The sequence below is a fragment of the Pyxicephalus adspersus genome, chromosome 2, assembly GCF_032062135.1.
Source record: "Pyxicephalus adspersus chromosome 2, UCB_Pads_2.0, whole genome shotgun sequence".
NCBI classification, from domain to species: domain Eukaryota; kingdom Metazoa; phylum Chordata; class Amphibia; order Anura; family Pyxicephalidae; genus Pyxicephalus; species Pyxicephalus adspersus.
The window spans coordinates 93,388,198-93,402,981 of NC_092859.1; the positions used below are offsets into that span (position 1 = coordinate 93,388,198).

Below are 14,784 nucleotides of genomic sequence, written 5' to 3' on the forward strand. Positions count from 1 at the left end.
TTCAGACTAGAGGTATTCCAAAAACAGTGTTTACCACATCTAGGTGCCTATTGTCAAACACTTGGCATCAGTCGGGCTTTCACTGCTAGGTTTTTTCAGGTTTGCTGACAGCTGCAAAGAGATTACCTTAGACAAGAGTTTTATCATTTATTTAGTGGGTTATGTTTATATATTCCTTTTTTTTTTTTTTTAGTTTACAGTGTTTATATTGTGAAAAAACTTTTCGAAACATAAGTACTCTAAAGGACCATATGAGAAAAAAACAACATAGAAAAATCAATGCACAAAACCACGAGTATGATCGATTCTACATAATCAACTATTTGGTAAGTCTGTGGATGTTGAGCAAATAAAATGTAAATGTTATTGGTCTCATTCATTCAAATTTTTTATTTCTAAAGAAAACTGAAAGAATATGGAGACTGGTATCCCTCCTACTTGAAAATGCTACTTGTATGGCTTTTTATGGTGACCCAGTTGCTTTTTGATATACTGACCTGACCAAAACATATGAGTTTTGCTTTTGCTCTGACATGTCCGCATGTTAGCTGCTCAGTGACTTTATTACTGGTATTGAAACCAGAGCTGGCTTAGTAAATGCTAATCTTAGAAATAGGTTAGCAATGGTAACTTTTATATACTTCTTTCCATTTAAGTGCTCATTTTTATTTTTGGTAGCCCAAACTATTTACTCTGCAAAAGTCAGGCTAGGACAACATTGATTTGGATTTGTTGTTATGTGTTTCTGCAATTAGGAATAACAAGATATAACTCAGATGGTTATGATAAGGCCTCTAAAGGAACCAAAATGTTCTCCACTCACTGAACCAGTTGAGAGAAAGAACAGTGAAGCCAGACTAGAACAGGATCTATTCAGGTGTCCTAATCCATCAAAAATATGGGGATTGTTCCTAAGTTAGGAACAATAGTTTGGACCATGCAATTAATTACATGGCTTATTACTCATCCAGAACTACTCTTGTATAGCACAAAGCATAAAACAGCAGGAAAAGGACTCGCTGAGGCAACGTTACCCAATTCACAAAACTAACGAACAAGGATAACCATATTCATTTTTAGCTTTCCTGTATTAAAACCTTGTGAATTGAGCACTATGTCTACTATGACTGTTACCATTGTGTTTGAATTTTGCTTACTTAGTCCTAATTTTTTAAATTATATCTAGGTAGGCATGTCATTGTATAATATGCTAAATTTATAAATATATACACAATAACTCGGATCTTTATGTATCAGTAGTGAATAATTGTCATATCTCATTGGACTGAATAGAACAGTATTAAAAAAAAAAAATAAACCCTTTCCTGGTGTGTTAGCTTTCTAAATTGAGCCTTATGTGTGTGCTAATCAGTATATATATTGCTTTTAGGGCTTTTTGATATTCCTTAGTAGCATGTAATTAGAGGTTTTGCATTTTTTCTAACCGTTTCACAACCATTGTGTAAAATTATAACTAACCTATATTTTCTTCTATAATAAAATCTTTCCTCCCTCACTAATTACAGTTAGGTCAGTGTTAATAAAAAAAAAATACTAATCAATAGTGTGTTCAGTGCACCTTTCAAACCTTGAGACATCTAGGTGACTATAATTAGATATGACCACTTTTTTGATTCATCAATAAATGCTCAAGTAAATAATATTAAATAATTACAATATTTTGTACGTCTTGTAGATATTTATTTGGGTCTTAAAAAACTGTTAAAAACCTGCTTATATGTATAGACAATTTGACTTATTCCTAAAGTGTTTATTGTATTTTTGAGAATTGGTTATTGAATGTTGATTAGTACTTTTTTTTAATTGAGCTATACTTAAAGATAGAATACACACAGAAAAGAACATGCCGTTTTGTTCCAGTGTTTAAAATGTACTGTTTTTTCTTAGCAAGCATTTGGCTAATGCACATAGAAAATGTAAAAAATAGATGATTCTCAGAGGACATTCTTATTATTATTCGTATCCCTTATCTTCATTCCTCCAATATACCTTTTTATAGCCTATAATCTGCATTATAAATAATAGTATGAAAGGACCTGCAAAACCCCCCTTTCCACATCGCCCTTGAGTTTTCTAATGCTGTTTAAAATATAGCATTAAATGCTGTGACTCGTAGCATTGTGATGGGAGTTCAGACTGGTCAGCTAAAAAGACTCTTTTTCATAGACCGTGTAAAACATCCTCATACTTGATGCTGTAAAATTGTAAAATAGTATAGAAGTTTAAACTGACATCCAAATTTGTATTTGTGTAATTTATACGGTGAAATAGCATAAGCAAAACTAGTATGTTGCATTGTGCAAAGTGTCTCATTAAATATTTTGAAATCCTTTTTCTCTTTGAGCTACTGAATCTTACAAGGTCTGCAAATACATTTCAAAGAAATTGTGTTGGGCAGTCTCCCGAGATTTCTGATCATTAGCAAGTTTACGTGTATTCCAATTGTGGTCACATAGGATAGACAGCGAGTTCAAACCTTTTGCCAATTATGTCAACTGTGGCTTCCCCAGCTAATGTTACTCTTCTGGAAATAACTATTCTTTAAGGAGAGTTGTACAAGAAACATTGTCAGCATGTCTCATTGATTTCTACCTTTCAATGGCAGGGCTGCCTAAGAGCTAGTTAAGGATATTGCTTTATATTGAAAGTTAGTTCTGCAAAAAAGCGTATTCTGTCACAAAACTACCAAAGTGCGAAGGAAAAGGCATTATCACAGATTGTCACAGTGTAAAGATTTCTTTTGTTTGGGTTGTGTGGAATTGTTAAGAATGGAATGTACCTGGTTTGCTTATAACTCTTAATAATTGTATTAATTTTTAGCTGCTAGACTATATTTATTTAGAAACAAGACTGTAGTATCTTGAGGGATTTACATATTCTATGGGGTAGGGTCCTGCTGCTAATATTTTGTTTTTGTTTTTTAAACCCTAGTGTAAATACGTACAGTGCTAGATAAGTTTGATTTTATTTTTCTGCTAATACCTTTTTGGAATCCAGAAGACCATCCTTAATGTGCTTCTGTGATGTATTTTCAGATTGTTACTTATAGTTACTAGGGTTAAAGCTGTCCCTGTGCAGCAATAGCACTTTAAAATAGATGGGATATATCTAAAACTTCGGAAAAATAAATCAGAGTTTGTTTACAGAACAACTTTTGGGTTAAAAAGGATAATAATTTGGTAGATTTTGGTCTACATCCTAGGGCAGGTGCAGTGCAATGGGTGTGTTGCAAACCCTAAAAAATGTGTTTACCACCCAAAAGTTTAAATTCACTCCTAAAAACACTGGATCAATAAATCCTCAAATCCTTCCCCCAACATTAAATCCTCAGCCTTCAACTGAAATGTAACTTTCATCCTATAAATCTAACCTTTACTGCTAAAATTCCAAACCTAATTATTGGCATAGGATCATCACAGTCCCATGCCAAACCAGATGGTGGGATCTTCAATTCTTTGATGATCACATCTCTGGCTGTTAATTTAAAATATTTTTACACTGCTGTCATTAATGTGTACCATAGTATTTCTTTTTAAACTAATGTATGTAATGTTACTTTTTAGGAACTAGGGAAGAACTGGGAAGAAGTCCAGTCTGAAGATGATCGGGAAATTGGAAGAAACAATGAAGAGTAATGGGGCCTTTTTTGTATCATAATGGTTTAGAGCCTTTATTTTTAGTTTTGGTAGAGTGGGTAAGGGCTCAGAACCTTTAATATGCATACTGTAACAAAGCACGTTTCAGTAAACTGGGAAAGAGTTAGCACCCCTGTCAGATTGTTGGTATTGTTTGTAGATGTCTACCTTTTTCCCTTTTTATGTCTCTCCGTGATAACCACTACCCTCATTTTTTGTCCTGTTGTCACACGCAGCAATAGGGGCAGAGAGGTGAAACCACCGCAGTGGAGTGACCATATAGCATTCAAATGTTGACAGTGGTGTTAAAGCTATCTATTTTAAAGGGGTTCATGTTATAATATAATACTGTTTTGTTTTTTTGGTTTTATTTTGGTTTTTGCCAGGGACTGGTCTGACTGGGAGGAGCATCCCATTTCTGCTGTATGCCTGTTTTGTGATAAGCAAGCAGACACAAATGAAAAATTACTTTGCCACATGAAGGTATGTGTTCAAAGGCTGGGTTTAATGAATACAAGTCCCTAGTAGTGGGTCTTCAAAAAAATGTTAAAAAAAACTGTGCATTCTGACCAGAGAAGGATGCAGTGTGCAAAGCACCATATGGTGTGTGTGATCATACTATTTTGAGCGGCAGGTATTTGGTAAAGAGTCATGATTAAAAAGAACATTTACCTATTTACTTTATGCATTGCACACATTCCACACCTTATGATTTATTCAGGAAGTCTCAGTCACACCTAAGCCATAGTAATGACAATATTTTTTTTTATCAATATAAACTTTTCTACACAAAAATATAGTTACATATTGTCTGAGCATTGTCTACTTCTGTTTTGCCCGACCATTGTAATTACATTTTTAGTTTGTAGACCTCATAGCAGTATATGACCCTGGTATTCACAAAATGCTGATGAAAAATCTATTAGCTAACAAAGGGACTACAACCTTGTGCAGTTGATACAAACACTAGTAGATAGGTAGATGTTTCCCTGTTCATCTACAATAAAAAAATTCCAGTTATCACAGAGAATATATACATTTGAACTGTAAGTAGCACTGTGTAAATGTATGTAATATTTTGTATAACTCTACAGCTAAACAATATGTGTTTTTAACTTCGTTTAGGACAATCACTATTTTGATCTCCACAAAATTAAAGTTGACCTTGGTAAGTAAAGAAGGGAGCAGCTAATGTCACTCAAATCCAGATGTTATTTTTGCAGGTAGACAATGCTCATTGAAAACATGCCATTTCCTAAAGTTACACCATATGTAATGTGGACCTCAGCTGCATGAAAGTGGAAATCCATAAATAACACTGTTCTGAAACTTGAATGTTTCCTTATGTATTCTGGGAATTAGGTGTGACTCTCTCATAGGGAAGAGTTGTTAAAAATGAGCGGTGCATACTTTTATGTTAAGTGGTACCATATATTAATAAATATATATAGTTTGTGTATGTAGACCTTTTCACATGTTATATTATTTACATATTCTTTTACCAAAATTATGTTTTATTGATCTGTAATATATTTAGTGACTTTTAGAACACATGGTAATGTAATGCTACATAATGGCAATATATAAATGAATAACCTATTTATGCAATCAGCCTGAACTAGTTTGGCTGCCAATTTATTCTCATGTTCAGAGTTGCATCCAAGGCTTACTTTGTACATATTCCTAGTAGTTAATATGTGTTTGCGCTTATGTGTCTGCATTTCAATTCTGTTAGATGGTTGGCCTTTTCATTGTTTCATATTGGAAGTAAATATTGGATAATTAACCCCTAAGTCAATCTCTCATAATAAAGTAAACAGGGAAATTCTAAAGTAACAGGAGGTCATCAATTGTATTTACAAGTACTCCCTCATATGAAATAGGTTAATGAATTCCCAAATCCATGCCTAAATTATGAAGTAGTTGTTTCCTTTTTGCAACTACTGGAAATCTGCAGTTTTCTGTTCATTTCTGACTATGCAGTGCATGTGGAGATCTGCTGCTTTTCTGGGCGCAGGTAGCAGTAATTGACAATCCTGTTTTAACCTCCCAACCGTTAAGCCCGTACTTTTTCGTACTAAAAAAAGTTGCAATTATCGTTAACCCCGTACTTTTCTCACTATATTAAAATCTCACTTACCTGGTCCCGCTGTGCTCATCCAGCGTCGTGTCAGTGTTCCAGCGTCGTGTCCGTGTTCCAGCGTCGTCCTCCAGCGTCGATCTCCCTCCCCAGCGTCGGGTGCCTTCTCCTATACCAGCGGGACCGGTAAGATGCCGGCCGGCTTCTTACCTGATCCCGCTGATCATCCAGCGTCGTTCTCGTTCCAGCGCCGGGTGATCTCTGAAACAAGAAGCCGGCCAGCAGAGGAAAAAAAAGCCGGCCGGCTTCTTGTGCGTGCGTGCGTGCGCGATGACGTCGGCGCGTGTGCGGGAAATTCAAATTGAAACTCATTCATTCATTTTGTATTGGATTGAATACAAACTCCTGTATCCAATCCAATACAAAATAATTAAAAATAAATACAAAGTATGTATTTTGAATTGGATTGGATACAGGAATTTGTATTCAATCCAATACATAATGAGAGTTTGAATTTTGTTCTCATTTTGTATTGGATTGAATACAAAGTCCTGTATCCAATCCAATACAAAATAATAGAAAATATATTTATGTGGTTTTGTCTATAGGTATGTGACGTTGGACACTAGGGAGGTGTTTTAGAAAAATATATTACTATACAGTATACCGAATTATCGCATTTTCAGTATTTTTCATTTATTTATGTATTCTTGTTTAAGCTGAATTTTGTGTTTGTCCTTTAATTTTATTAAAAGTATTTTTTTTTTTTTACATGATTGTGTGTTTCAAACATTTTTTATATTCATTATATCTACTAGACCCCTATTCGGACATATTTCTGTAAGTTACAGGTCTACAATTAAAAAAAAAAAAATTTCATGAAAACCTGTAACGCTTTTGGTACAGAAATCTAGACCTCAGTGTAACGCCCAGGTGGTTAAAAGTAGAATGTGAATCTGCACACGTCCACAAGGATCTTCTACGACTGTCCTAAGTGTGACGAAGTACTTTCTCTCCTAGGACTTTCCCTATCTTCCTCGTTTTTTTTTTTTTTAACAAAGTTTCCCTTTACTGACCTATTCCTGTAATGTCTTTCTACTTCTAGTCCTATCTAGAAAAAAATTTAGTCAGGAACATCCAGGTATCTCCAGTCAAGCTCTATCCAGGTGACTAATACCTGTAATACTAGTCAATTACTGAACTCCAAGGTTGCCTTAAACATTGTATGCAACATTTTGTGATCTGTTTCGCTTTCTTTAAAATGTTCCTTTATCATTGTGTTTATCCAGTGTATACAACAATGATAAACTATAATACTAAGCATTTTTCAGAAAGGTAATGTTGGCCTAGTTCCTGTTATATAAATGTATGTGAGAATTCAAGCAGAACTGAAAGAACTGACACATTGTACTAAACTCAACATTATAAATGCTCTCAATTTACATTGATATCATTTATGACTGCTTGATCTACCTAACTGACCTCTAGCAAAGCAAGAACTACTTTAACTGGTCTGTATTGTTGTCTGTTTGACAGGACTGAAATTCTATCAGCAAGTCAAATTGGTGAATTTTATTAGAAGGCAAATCCATCAGTGTCGATGTCATGGCTGTCAAGAGAAATTTCAGACGAAAATGGAATTAATAACTCACATGGAAAAATACAGCCATGTAAATGTTCTTCCTGAGAGATCTGTATGGGATCAGCCACAGTAAGACAGGGCTTTGGCAATTCTTTACTAGGGATCGACTGTTCTTTTCAGATGTTGAAGAAAAATTTGTATTTATAATAAATAACATGGGACCATAGAATGGGCCAAACCTCAGCTATAGTGAAAACTGTGCTTGTGTGTGACCTGCAGTGGCTGGTGGGGAATATGTGATCTGCTATTTTTTTTATATAGGAACCAATTTTGTTGAATAAGGTCTGAGATTACCTTCCCTCACTTAAAACACCATTCGAGATCTGTTTATACCTCTTCTATTTATATAGTTATTAAATGCACAGCTTGAATTGCACAGGTTCTGTATCCCTTTTCTTGAACCGTTATTCATAACCTCTGATCCATTGATTCTGATATAGCTTATATAGCACCTACACTATGACTCAAAACCTTGAACAACACTACTTTTGGCATAATACAAATATTCATTTTCCCAAATAGCATTGGTTTGGATTGCTTGCAGACATTATCTAATTGCTGTTGGTATTATATAATGTGGTCATTTGACTAAAGAACTAAATAATCACTATATCAAACAGCTCTGATTGTTCATTGCATCTCTGTCTTGTCAAGAACTGAAAAGCTATTGATTGTAATCTCAATAGAATATTTATTTACATTTCTCTTTGTTAAAAAAACAAAACAAAAAGACAATCTATGTCAACACACAAACAGTGTTGGTAGCTGGATGAAAAGTAGAAGAAAAGGTGGATATGGTATTCATAGCACATAATTCTTGTGTTATTTTTTAAGTCTTCTTCAAACTGTATTAGGAATTATTAATTCTGGTTAAAGTAAACTTACCCTTAGGATTAAACCTACCTGTGGAGATGAGATGTAAGTAAAATCTTTCTGGTTTCTTGGCAGGTATTACTTTCCCACCTATGAAAATGATTCCCTCTTGTGCACTTTGTCGGACAGTGAAGATGAGATAACGACACAGAATGAGGAGTTCCCAGTTATTGGTGAAGATCTTTCAAGACTTGAAGCACTAAGAAAGACTAGTGTACTTAACCAGCTAATACAGGACAGTGTCCCAAGGAGATAAATGTGGAATATGCTGAACTTTATATTTCTGCTTCTCATATTAGCAGGATCCTAATAAATGGGACTAAACTAATGAAACTTAAAGCCTTCGTGTGTTACAAAATGAACTAGAATGAAATATTGCAGTACCTGCAGGTATTTGCTTTTATGCAGGCTTTGTAGATGTCTTAATTATTCCATCTAAATCTCATGTTTTTTTCTGAAGCCGCGTCTATACTGAGTGGGTATCTACCAAAAACAGAACCATTTTATAGCTGTCATAATACTTGTCATACAGCTTAAATAATGGGAATTCCATCTTTTGCTTCACAAGTACGATTCTTGCTTCTAATTGAACATCTGAAATGTTATATAATTCTTGTTTAAATTAAACAAGAAATATAATATGCTAAAATTACACCATATATGATATTAGTAAAAAATAACTGTACATTAAACATTTCAATTGCAACAGTCCACATAATCTTTTCCCCATTATTCAAATAAATGTCTCACTTCCATGTTTAGGCTTTGTTGTTTCTGCATGTTGTCCTTGCATCCTGCACTTGTTCCTCAAGTTTTTCATGGCCACATTCCATATCCACTATTTAATCCAAATTATACTAAGGGGTGGAAAGATCTATGGAGTATTATCTGCCCGGCAACTAATAACGTCAAAACATTTTACATTTCCAGGACTTTCCTGGCAGCAGTTGAACAGACTATTAAACCTGCACCTGTAGTAAAGCAGCAGCGTAGCAGTTTGTTTACGCATTGTGCCAGCATACAGTCACTACCTTTTCACTCCACTCCAGGGTAATGTGACACATTGTTCCATGGTTGGCTGTGGATTATTGTAATTGGTTGTTCAGAAAACAATCTTTCTGACTGACTCTCCTGATGTGTCAGCCCCCCTCTAGTAACACCCCTGGCTGCATCTGTTATGTCTACTTAGAAAGACTGCATATGTTCAGTAATTACCGTTTGATTTTTTTGTATGGCTGTGACAGATGATCAAGGAATGAAATAACAAAAGTACATCACTCATTATAAAATTTGTTAAATGGCACAATTTGTTAATTGGCACTATAGTGGCACCATGACCATAGAACCCGTTCCTTTAGATTTGGGGAACATTGCAGAGGCAGTGGATGGGGTTGTTGAGGTCTGAGGGGTGGGAGCTTGGAAGTAGCTCATAAGTTGCCGTTGACACAATAAAAGATTCTGACAGCCTACTTCAGAGTTAAGATCTGTTAAAGCCGGTCCAAATGTGAGGCTTCCCCACTGAGCTCTGACATGGCTAACTGGTACTTTAACAAAGTGACAAGGTTAGCCTTTCTTGCTGCTCCAAACCCTGATGTTGATGACAGGCATAAGGAGCTAGAGGGGTGTGAATGTCACTAGCAGCAGTTTGGGTAACAGGTGAAGGTTGGTAACTTGATGGCAGGCACAGTACTTAGCAGGAGCAGTTCCAGAAAGAAGCTGAGTTCATGTAAAGTACATCAAAATCACAGCAAATGGGGTAATCTAGATTAGTTAGCAAGGCAGAAAAAGGTGTTTAAATATTCTGACTGACAGCATCTGAGATGTGCATGAGTTTGAGTTCATGTTCACACACCTCTGTGCATGGATGCATGTGTCTCTGTGTGAACAGTGTGTGTGAGTGTGTGTCTACTGCGCCAGTCTGTCAAGGTACATGCCCAAACGAGTCTGCATATTTCTCTCTTACACCAAGGTTAGATGAAAATCTAATCGACTTTTTTGTCTTTGCAGCTGTAAGAAAGTACCATATACACAGTCACAGTAATCATAAACAACATCTCCAGATCATGTTTCATTTGTATGCCAGATTGAATTAAATAAACTCACCTGAGTTAGCACACCATATGCGTGTCATTTGGTAACCTATTGCACAACCTTTAAAAATGTAAAACCTAAACCGATACACAAATCCTATCATATCCTATATATAGCATTTAAATCGTTTGTAATTTTATCTGAAAAGATGCCAAAAATTTCTTAATGTTTAAATGAAAATGATCCAAATATGAGTGCAAAGAATTCTTCACATCCATTTAATATTTAGTTTAATTCTGCGTAATTTGTATTAATATAGCACTATACATAATTAGTTACTGTTGAAGCAAAAAAAACAATGTTATAATAATAGTAATTATAATAATAATAATAATTTAAAACATACTACTCAAAGTTCAACCTACATGAGATTCAAGTGTTTAGTAAAAAGATTACTAGGAAAGTAGTCTCCTCCTTTAATGGGATTGTTGACTAGTTCAATCATTTGAATATTTAAAGATGCAAATCTGCATTATATTGAAAGATAAAATGATTACCCAAACTTGACTTATGTCAATCTATCAATCAGTTTAGGGTGAGCCTAATTTAATCAGTTCAGAGGAACTAGGTGAGATTTGGAGATGTGAACACCTGTATATGGTACTTCACTACAGCTGAAAAAACAGTATATGGATTGAATTTTGATCTTAGCTTGGAGTACAACAGTACAACCATTGCTATTTTTTATTATTGGACGCGTCTCTTGGCCAGTACCGGGACCGGACACAGTGTCATCAGTGTGCTTTGGTGCCTCCACTTGTTTCTTGATGCTTTAATGCTTTGATTATAATCTTTCTCAATGTTAATTATTAATAAAAGAAAAAGTTTTTTGGATTTTGGAAACGCAGGATTTCATTTAAAGTTGAGTGCAGTTTGCATAAACATTCATAATATACAGTAGTCTGTTATGTATGCTACCATTGTAAACTTTATTGAGAATAAGGTATTGCTGACCAAAACATTAGTTTTTAGATAACAATTATAGTTGCACAAATATTCATAACATATATATCTACATTTTATGATGTTGGGTAAGGTGTCTGCTACCAGAGTTTCCTCAATATTGTTCCTGCTTATTTAGCTACATGTAATTATTGATCATTCTTTGTTGATTGGTGTCCCAAATAAATATATAAATATTGCATGTAATAAACATCCCTTGATAAGGCTGTATCATTGACCATTCTTCATGTTGGAAAGATGAGGAGTAGGCTTGCCAAGTGCTATCTGCTGAATCGATGAACCAAACTGAAGGGAGCTAATTGTTTCTCCAATATCTTTTTTATCAGGACTGATGTTCACAAAAACACAAGCCTAAAATAAAATAAAACAACAACATGAAAAGTGCAAATGTATATTTGTTGTAAGTGTGTGTGTTTTTATTGCACAATTTGCAATGTCAGAAATGATCTGGGTTACTGTACCTTGGCCTGGCCACTAAGAGATGGTTGCAGGAGATGAGTAAGCTTGGAATTTCTATAGGGAACATGCATGGAATTCGTCTTTAATGCTGTAAAAACCTGTCAACCAGCAGATAATGTAACGTTACTCAAAAGAAAATATTGGGCCTGGCTCACTTATTACTGACAAGCATATATGTGAAATCATTTTCTCAGTACACTAAATAAACAAAAAAGATAGGCATATGATTAGGGCTCCTTAGTTTGGAATGTGCCTCTTAGTTAGAAGATCAGAGTTCCTACTTCCTTGTCTCCCTATGACCAACACATTGGTTCTAGGTTTGGTATTTGTAGCTCTCTGTAGAAATAGGCACAAATGCTACAGTGAAGGCAGAGAACTATTGAGAACTGACAATTTTGCTCTATTAGACCCTCCATTCAGATGTGAGCATTACTGGGATTCTCACTTATTTCCACAGAAAATGTATTCATTCTCCCCACCTAAAGGAGACAGGAACCACAATATAAACCTACCACAGGCTCTAACCTGTCTACTGTCTATAAATAAAAAGCTTCTGTTTGTTTGTACTCTAAACACACTTAATGAATAAAACAAACTGAGTTCATACATGCTGCAGCTATAGATTCTCCATCTACCTAAAATGCTAAAACATGAAGCTGTTTAATACAGTCTGGCAGGGCAGTATACAACTGGGAAAAACCTAAGATTGGATGCCTAGTAAAGCAAGCAGATAGACTAGCAAATATATCATGTAAATCAGTGGCCCCCAACCCCCGGCTGGGCTGCAAGGGCAGGGGGAAAAACAGTGGTCCGTGGCTCTAGCCAATGCACTCCCAGGGGGGTCACGAGAAGGGACCCCGCTTGGGGGAACAGGCCAGAGCCGCCAACCATGTCCCCTATAAGGATCAGAGGCTCTGCGCGGTGGGCGGGTTGTGTCCCTGGAGGCTCAGACCTGTGATGGGAGAGTGGGCGGGTTCTGGCATTATGACATCACTCTGGGGGACGTTTCTTCCCCTTTGACAAACAGCTCCTCGCAGTTCGAAGTCCGTAGATTACGTGGTCTGTGAGCTCTGAAAGGTTGGGGACCACTGATGTAAATAATGCATCAGATACAGAACAAACTGCATTGTGTTTGATTTGCTCTAATATTACCACCTAAAAACAAGGGATAAAGCTTCAGAGCATGGTAAAAACTAATTCGTAGGTATGCAACGTATGATTTATAAAATTTTCCACATGGGTTATAATAAAATTAGCTTCATTAATATTATTATGTTTATATGAAAACATAAATGCTTTAATACAGGATTCAGTTTTTCTTTTGCCTTCTGTATTTTCTGCTGTGCAAATAACCTTGTAAAGATGCAGGGGGCTGAATGAGTGACTAGATGGCATTGTTTGCCACAAATAGACAGACTGCTTCTAAACATTATGCTTCATAACAATGATTATGCTACTGCACATTCAATTTATCAAATGTCAGCCGTCATTGTCAAATCTCCTAGATTGTAAGCTCTTTGGAGCAAGAGGAGGAGGGTCCTCTCCTCCTGTGTCACTGTCTGTATCTGTCTGTCATTTACAATCGCTATTTAATGTACAGTGCTGCGTAATATGTTGGCGCTATAGTGTTTAATAATAATAAAGACTGTCCTGTAAATGTAGAAACAGTCAGGTATATTTCTAACTCAGTATCTACATTTAATAAAATATACATACCTGTCCTAATGCTGTGAGAGATTTGTTAATTGCAGCAGCTTCCACCAAACGCTGACCAGCAGCTTCGGTTTTTGATATGCGTTCTGATCCTGCCAGGTCACACAATGTAAGTGTAGAGCTAGAGACAGCCCCTGAGATGTTATCCACACCATTCAGCCTCAATATAACCATTAAATGAGAGCGTGAGCTGGAGGAACACAAATATACAAAATTTACAACCAAAATTAGTGCAGATATAATTATTCTCAAAACTGGTGTCTGTTACTAATAATACTTGTTTTCTAAATGCTGATATTCAATATAAATATATATATATATATATATATATATATATATGCTACGGCTGGATGTTTACATATGTATATTACTAGGTTTAGGTGTTTTTAGTAAATAGTACAGTTAATGTTACAGCATACAAAGACATTTAGACAATTGTGCAGTTCATCAAATCTATAATAATGCCCATAGTTTTGGGATATGCGACAAGTTTATATAGGTGTGATCAGTCGTTAACATATATGAATATTCTACAAGTGAGTTCAGGTGAACACTGCACCACTTTGGCTAAGGTGACATTGCAAACCACAGACAGTGTATTTGTGTCTTACATGAAGGGGCCAATGTCAGCTTATAGAAAAATGCTATTATTTCAGCTGCTCTATCACTTCTTCTACTGATGTTTTTAGCATGCAGTTTTCACTAAAATACCTGTTACCTATTTTTTTCATCATTTACTTAGTTTGAATTGTCCAGTTTTGTGACAAGTTTACCTAATTGTTCTTTTGGTTTGGACTCATTTCTTTTTTGGCCATGGGCATACCTCTTTCCTAGTTTGCATGTTTCTTTGTCATTTTTTTATTTGGAATAAAACCTTGGTGAGTTTATTAGGCCTGTTGGTAAAGTTTAAATGTATAAAATTACTTAAATGTAGAAGAAAATAAAGTAAATAATACTTATCAAGCATTTTCATATATATCATAGAAAACAGGGCCAAGCATACTTTTAATTTTATAAGTTCTAGTTGCCTGGCTGTCATGCTGACCCTTTTTGGTTTGGATGGTTTGGCTGATTTACCAAGGTACTATTTAATTAATACATTTTTCCTGCTGCATGTTGCTTTGTATGGCACCATTGTATGGCCAAGACAAAACAAGAAACAATGTAAAACACATGCATTGGCCTGAGCTGTCCCTTGAGTCCTACAGAACCTTTTCATCTTTCCAAAGGCATATAGGAATTACTAGTGTAATTCAAGCAGCTGCTCACAAGATGGCGCCAATAACCACAGTGCCCCTGATTCATCA

The 14,784-nt window shown here is 35.5% G+C and overlaps 2 protein-coding genes across 5 annotated transcripts in view; one reads left to right on the forward strand and one right to left on the reverse strand.

Annotated features, from left to right (window-relative positions):
* ZNF277 (zinc finger protein 277) overlaps positions 1–8,584 on the forward strand; it is a 30,698-nt gene extending 22,114 nt beyond the window's left edge. For 3 of the 4 annotated variants that reach the window (XM_072401520.1, XM_072401519.1, XM_072401521.1), the window contains exons 7-12: positions 194–326; positions 3,585–3,652; positions 4,043–4,139; positions 4,782–4,824; positions 7,273–7,447; positions 8,327–8,584. In XM_072401520.1, the coding sequence (XP_072257621.1) occupies positions 194–326; positions 3,585–3,652; positions 4,043–4,139; positions 4,782–4,824; positions 7,273–7,447; positions 8,327–8,507 (697 nt within the window). In that variant the 3' untranslated portion in view covers positions 8,508–8,584. The remainder of the gene's footprint in view (positions 1–193; positions 327–3,584; positions 3,653–4,042; positions 4,140–4,781; positions 4,825–7,272; positions 7,448–8,326) is intronic. The other variant, XM_072401522.1, reaches the window with a different exon arrangement.
* A 2,914-nt stretch (positions 8,585–11,498) lies between these two features.
* LOC140323996 (uncharacterized) overlaps positions 11,499–14,784 on the reverse strand; it is a 34,513-nt gene continuing 31,227 nt past the window's right edge. The window contains exons 11-13 of the mRNA XM_072401518.1: positions 13,481–13,667; positions 11,767–11,862; positions 11,499–11,656 (exon numbers count right to left, since the gene is read on the reverse strand). Coding sequence (XP_072257619.1) covers positions 11,516–11,656; positions 11,767–11,862; positions 13,481–13,667 — 424 coding nt within the window. The 3' untranslated portion in view covers positions 11,499–11,515. The remainder of the gene's footprint in view (positions 11,657–11,766; positions 11,863–13,480; positions 13,668–14,784) is intronic.